General features: G+C 37.7%; 1 protein-coding gene across 1 annotated transcript; it reads right to left on the reverse strand.

Annotated features, from left to right (window-relative positions):
- Positions 1-2,518: 2,518 nt before the first annotated feature.
- On the reverse strand, positions 2,519-5,141 carry birc5b (baculoviral IAP repeat containing 5b). Its single transcript, XM_026921192.3, has 4 exons — positions 4,931-5,141; positions 3,183-3,292; positions 2,785-2,899; positions 2,519-2,674 (listed from the first exon to the last, which is right to left on the reverse strand). The coding sequence occupies exons 1-4, from the start codon at positions 5,054-5,056 to the stop codon at positions 2,585-2,587; spliced, it is 441 nt and encodes a 146-aa protein (XP_026776993.1). The 5' UTR covers positions 5,057-5,141; the 3' UTR covers positions 2,519-2,584.
- Between the last annotated feature and the right edge of the window lie 1,773 nt (positions 5,142-6,914).

Raw genomic sequence — 6,914 nt, forward strand, 5'->3', positions numbered from 1 at the left:
TAATACTGAAAAACTAGAGATGTCTTACATCAGCTCCTGCACTACTTTTTAAGCTCCTCAGGGCAATGAACATGTCTACAGGCTTCTCGCTAGTCAGTGTTTGAAAATTGATCTACATTGATGTTTGGCTGGCTATTAAATATTTAATCTAGCATCAAAGATAGAGATTTTTGGTAAATATTTCAATAATTTGCAGTAAGTTAAATGCATTAACAACAGGCTAAAACACTGCGCTTTTAAAGTTAACGCATATATAGGTTCAATATACTATACATAATTTATTTCAAATGCGATCCATATAAACAGATCAGAGCTGGAGCGTTTGCAAAACTGGAGTGAATAAGAAGCTCCATTTTGAAGAAAGAAAACCTGCATAATAGTAATCTACTGATACTTTCTAAAGGACTTTCTAAAACTACAATTGTCACTTAAACCAGACTTAGTTGTCGTGACACAAGTGCACAGCCTTCATTCAGCGACCTCATGTGCTCTTGTGAGTTTAACCCCACACCTCCAGGTGAGGCCCTCATCATTAATTTGCGCCGCATGTAATAAGCACTGAATGGCTTTGATTATGGGGTTGGGTGAAGTGGGGGGATGCTGAGCGGAGGTGAGGGAGATAGGGAAAAGCCCCTTCAGTGTAAGATGAGGAGAGCTGAGGGACTGGGAGGGAGGACCCGCACACAGCAACAGATGGGCCCCAATGGTGCTCTCAGGTTGTAAACTTTCTGTTGGGAACATCTGTCCGTTTGTCCATATGCCACACACTCACACGACCAAAATGACTTGCTAACCAGCTACTGCTTGAAGCGCAGGCGCTCATCAAACTCATCACCCAGGGGCAGTTAGTGCATATTATTGTGCTTATATAGGGATGAAAATGAATCAGAAGACTAACAGCCAACGCTAATTCCCTGATTAACAAACACCCGATATATTGTACAAATCCCCAGCACCTGCTGCACTTAGCTGGTGGACTATGTTGCATCTCCAACACCAAAATGTTTTCTTAAGTGATCATATAGTCTCTTCCTCATGACTGTTACATCATTTCTCCTCAAACTGTTTTATTTTTCCACTTCTTGTGTACTGAGGGGATAAAGCAGAATTAAGCAGCTGATTGAGGCTCTGTATCCAGAGAGCTGCATTACACAGTAATCCAGAACAAAGTAAGGGGGAGATGGGATAGTACCTCTAATCCTACCTCCCTCCCAATAACAACCAATCCCCCCCCCCCCCCCCCCCCCCCCCCCCCCCCGACACACACACACACACACACACACACACACTTTTTCAACTATAAAGTGAAGAAAAATATGTCACAGAGCAAAGTATAAAAACAGAATAGGAATTTGTATGTTTTTAATTCCTCCTGGTGATGTAAGGTGTATCAGCATAAGTACACGTGTCCAAGACAGAAAATGTCCGCACATTCATACAGCAATAATTAATAAAAAGTCGAAATAATGAAAACTTCAAGCATACTTCATGCAGTTAATGTTTAAAAATAATCCATTATCCTCATGGATCTCTCATGGGCCTCATTTCTGTTAATTCCAATTAAAATGTATTCTTGAGTAGAAATATGACTGTACGGGATTAAACATCCCACTGTTCAGTATAAAGCTATACACGACATCTCTTATTTTGGAAAATGTTTTTGTCTGGGACTCTCATATCAGGGGTTCTCAAATCTTTTAGAGTCAGACACCCCTTTAAATATTAAAAACTAACTAACTAAAATAAAGTCACAGACCTCAGTACACAGATATTTTACAATCAAACTATTAAAAATTAAGCACATTAGTTCAACGTGTATGATAGTATTTTGACTATTTATTGCATTTTTCATTCCACCCAGAGGACCTTTTTTAGATTCCAGTTAGATTCCAGTTGACATTATACCCAAAGTTGTTGTATGTATAAATAATGTTGCGTTTCCGCAACTAACAAATTCAGAAAATGTGGACCACCTGGTTGTTAGCACCTAGTAAGGTGCTCATGTTTAGTAGTGACAGGGATGACTAGCTGTTGTAGCATGCATAAAAATGTCTGCACTAAACTGAATGCCATACTGTGCTGGCCAAGAGTATTTAATGGTCTACCTTCATGCATAAGTGTGCAGTATTAATTTTGGATGCACTGTGTATCCCCTTCCTCCTATACACAGTGTCCAAAGTGACAGATGTTGCTGGGGCAACAGTTGGTATTGAGGGGGAGGAGCTTAAGACCATCTGCCCAGGGTCAAGGTTTGGATGAGTGGGGGATTTAAAAAAAATTAGTGTGGCAAGTTGAGCTAAACGGCTAAAAACGTGGTAAACATTTCATTTATTCAGTTCCGTTAGGCGCCTGCAGGATTTGGTCAGGATTTGTAGGAAGGCAGAGCAAATACTGCTAGGATTCAGTTTCCCCCTCCTCACACTGCACCGGTCAAGCAAAGAACCCTGCATGACACTGCCTCCCTGTGGCCTGCTGACACTGCAAATGGTTCTATTTTTGAGCCAAATTAACCATAGACTTGAAAAGACAGAACATTATTTATTGATAGGCAAAAGGTTACAGATAAAATAAGAATTGATATAAACTACAAGATATCAAAAAGAATTCTTAAATTTTTGCTTGTGTTTTCCACTTCATCACGGAAGTACGCAATCTTCATGTGTGCCATTTTCCTCTGAGTTGAGAAAGGATAAAAAGTTGCACAATGAGTGGGTGCAGAACAGTTAAAATTTATGCTGTCTGTAAAATAAAAAACAAGGCATTTTTTAAAGTAGCCTTTCTTACTATGTAATTGCGAATCCTCCCATGCTCGAGACGGAAAAATTCAATGGCAGTGAGCTCGTCAAAAGATTTCATCTGTAGGAATCCACAGTCTGGAGAACGTTTAGCATGTTCAGACCTTGGAACACAAATTAAACATGTTTCAGTGATCAAAACTTTCACTTACAGCCTAGATACAGCACTGTGCATTGAGAATAGCAGTTTTGTTTATTCCTTTGCTCCAAAACACCCGGTCCAGTCAATCATGTGTGTTAAAACAGGAAAAAAATCTCTGTGCTGATCAGACCAGATCTCTGGCATGCATACCGGCCTAATATCCATACATCCCTACTCTAATTTGTGACAGTGTTGAAGACAGCAGGGGACAATGATTTATTCACTGCTAATGAAGGCAGGCCTACCAGGGAATATCTTCTGGCTCCCAGCCTTCCAACTCTTTGAGGCAGTAGAAACAGCAGGCCACATCAGGCTCATTCTCACTAGGACAGTGCACAAAACCTGCCTTGGCCATCTGTAGGTAAAGAGATACAATTCTATAGGACTAGTAAAAACAGTACACTTCACATCGGGTATCTGATTTCATTTGATGCAACAGATATTTTGCTAAATCACCCAAATCAATACAGTAAGCAAGCAGTCAAAAAAAAAAAAAAAACACACACACACACACACACACACACACACACACACACACACACACTTGGAATAGCCCTTACTTTGGTTTTTACTAGTTCCATGTTCACCTTGCATCAGACTGAATTGGGACAAAAACTATACCAAGTTAATTAATTGTACGAGTTTGTCACCCACTTAATCTGTGCATGTGAACATAAACTACATATTGACTTAAAAAGACACATGAAGCTCATTCCTGAAGTGAAATTTACAAATCTTAAGAAAATATATTTTAATATATTTACCATGCCACTCGCTGCCTACATCAATCCAGGATGGTGAATGCAAGCATACCATTGAAATAAATGATTCAAAAATAAATTTTTGCTTTGCCTTTTGTTCACTAGTTAGTTTCAAGGATTTGAATTTAAAGAGTTTAAAAAAAAGAGTTTTAAATCTCTTCTTCAGATAGTGTTGTTGAATTTCATGTAATTGAATTAGCAAAAAGAAGATATGAAGGCTAACCCACCCTTAATCCTAACCTGAACCTTCATATCTTTTAAACAGCTTGAGTCGAGTGAATTGTTACAAATTTCTGACTGAGACCATGGTGATTTCTGCAGCAGTGTGAGGGAAAGTCTGACAAAATGATTCCAGCGCAGGTGCAGGCTATACTGGTTTAAATCATGCAAACATTATAAATAATTGCATTTGACTCAGTAAAAGTAGAAACAGGGCAGCACAGTGGTAGAGTGGGTAGTGTTGCTGCCTCACAGTCACCCAGTGCCTGGTTCGATCCCAAGTTGGGGTCTGTGTGAAGTTTTGCATGTTCTCCTTGTGTCTGCATGGGGTTAAGTTGTTCAGTTTCCTCCCACCTCCCAAACACACACATGTAGGTGCATTTGCCATGTTAAATTTCCCCTAGCAATGAATGAGTGTGTGAATGCATGCATGCTTGGTGCCCTTAGTTGGACTGGCATCCCATCCAGGGTGTATTCCTGCCTCACACCCAGTGTTCCCAGGATAGGTTTCCAGATCCACTGTGGCCTTGACCAGTTGTTACTGAAGATTGAGTAAGACTGCATGAATGAAATCCCAGAACCAGTTTTTAGAACTGTATTGTTATACTTGGCACATACAAATTCAAGCATATTCATATATTCTCATAAGCTACATCAAAAGTAAACATTGGTATACTTGACACTAGGGGTATTTCTCCACAAGATTATTGTTATTAAGCATCATCATGCTTATAGGGAGCTTGGATATACCAGTAATATACCAGAATTAATTTTAGATGGGCTGGTGGTTAAAAATGGGCCTGTTTGTTAGCAGTGGTTAACCACAGAGAAGTTACCACAAAACCCAACACCTGTTAGAGAGCTAATCAGTGTGCTGTCAAGAGTAAAGATTACTGCAAGAAAACAACTCATTAATAGGTTGAGTGAAATAAAATCAGCCCTCAGGACGTTAGCCTAAATGCAGGAATGTTTTATTCACCACTAGCTGAGTGAGCAATGTTATCTGAACTCACCAGCTCGGGTGTGCACTGACAGTCCTCACGGAAAGGCCAATCTGCAAACGTCTGTAAGCGCCTCTCATAGCTGTACATTTGGTCAAAGGTCAGGAATCTGGCAGCAATAACATCTGAGTGAGACATAACTACACAAACATTTAATAAAAGCCGTATACAATGAGAACACACCCTCAGAAAGACTACTACACATTTCTGTGCTGTCAAAAAAGCAGTTAATTAAACAAGGGGGATCTAATTAAGCAGCCCTGATTGATCACAAGCTTCAGCTGAGATAAAATGCTGGTTATTTTTCAGTAATGTGTGGCCAAAGATTAACATATTAAAGCCAAGAGTTAGCTTTCTTGAGCTGTTTTTTTTTTTTTTTTTTGCTCTTGAAGTACTTAACTCACTGTAACTCATTGTACTCCTTGAAATAAATGAACCACAGAGAAATCAATTGAATTGACCATTTTTGCTACAGGAGCCTTTTTTTCTTGTTTTTCCCAATATATATTAATATACACAAATGAAGCAAAACAAGATACAAACTTGTACATCCTAAATGAGCAGAGCTCATTACACACACACATAAACAAACAAACAAACAAACAAACAAATAAATAAATAAATGGTAAGACTGATACAACAAAGTCATTTATTATTTGACATATTACATATGGAAATGTGTGTGCTTGTGTATATGCACATATGGGTGTATATATATACACCCATATGTGCATATACACATTCACATATTTCCATAAGTCATAATTGAAAACAAGTTGAATAAATAATTTAATAAAATTACATAAATTAAAAAATAAATAAATAAAAATTTCCAAAAATGTAGGTCATCCCTACAATTTCCAATAAACTCAATAACTTATAATAAATCTTAATGAACTAATGCTACAGGAACCTAGGCATGGAGATGACTGATAATGGGGAGAGAGGGGTCAGTTGTAACAGGCAGCGTTGCCAACTCTTTTCAGGGCAAAGTAGCTAATTCAGAATGTCAAGGTGAGAGTGCTTAAACAGCACCACAATGTCAAAATGTCAATGTCAAAACTCGGGAACTCACATTTTTCTTTTAGCTCTGACTGTCCGAATTGGAAGCATGTCAATAACAAAACATCATGGCGCCTACAGCAGACAGTTAAAACTAAGAGGTGATTTTACATGTTAACTGTTCAGTACAGTTGTAGTTTGTACAATTTTGTATTGTAAAGCTTGTTTGTATGCATTTTGTTCACAGCTTTGCATGAATGTTGATGAGGAGTAGCCTACCTACTCAGGCTGTCCATTTTTCTTTTTATACAATATAATTTAATTTACCATTCCCTTGAATTATTTTTCCACATTTCATTTACACCTCTCTAAAATACGTCTTTGAATTTGGCAAAGCAAACTGTTATAAAACTCCTCCCTTGCACAAGGAGCTATGGGCAGTATTAGCTGAAAAAGTGTCCACAGATCCAGAAAATCTACCGGAAATAGTAGACCATCCAGGTACCTTTGGGATACTCATTTCAACATACTACAATTTGGCAACACTAATCTCGGATACTATATACGAAGGATAGTATGCTAACTGGGACTCAGAAATAACCTCCAAACTCATATTTACAAACTTCCAGGAAGGACTTGAAGGCATTCTCATAAAGTTGCTTGAAGTTGCCAGGTGACTAATTAGGTCACAGACTAATTTGCGTATTCACTGAATGGTTATGGTTAATTGAAATGAGAGAATAGAACAGAGTTTATCAGAATAGAAAATAATAAAGTATGAAGTACAAATATTATTATTATATTATATTATATTATATTATATTATATTATATTATATTATATTATATTATATTATATAGAAATAAGTGGTCTTTTGTCATCACACCACAAACTATTTACATATTTCTAAAATAGAGTCAAATTAACTATTTATGTATTTCCAAAATAGCATAAAACTATTTGCATATTTGCAGACAAAATGAAGCAGTGGTAG

This window comes from Pangasianodon hypophthalmus, chromosome 16 (genome assembly GCF_027358585.1).
Source record: "Pangasianodon hypophthalmus isolate fPanHyp1 chromosome 16, fPanHyp1.pri, whole genome shotgun sequence".
NCBI classification, from domain to species: Eukaryota; Metazoa; Chordata; class Actinopteri; order Siluriformes; family Pangasiidae; genus Pangasianodon; species Pangasianodon hypophthalmus.

Excerpts from the sequence above, each read along its gene's own strand:
- birc5b (XM_026921192.3), bottom strand. The coding sequence starts at position 5,056 with ATGTCTCACTCAGATGTTATTGCTGCCAGATTCCTGACCTTTGACCAA. Across the intron at positions 2,900-3,182 it reads GAGCCAGAAGATATTCCCTG|GTCTGAACATGCTAAACGTT; the intron begins GTAGGCCTGCCT and ends TTGTGTTCCAAG. Across the intron at positions 2,675-2,784 it reads GGAGGATTCGCAATTACATA|AGGAAAATGGCACACATGAA; the intron begins GTAAGAAAGGCT and ends TTCTCAACTCAG.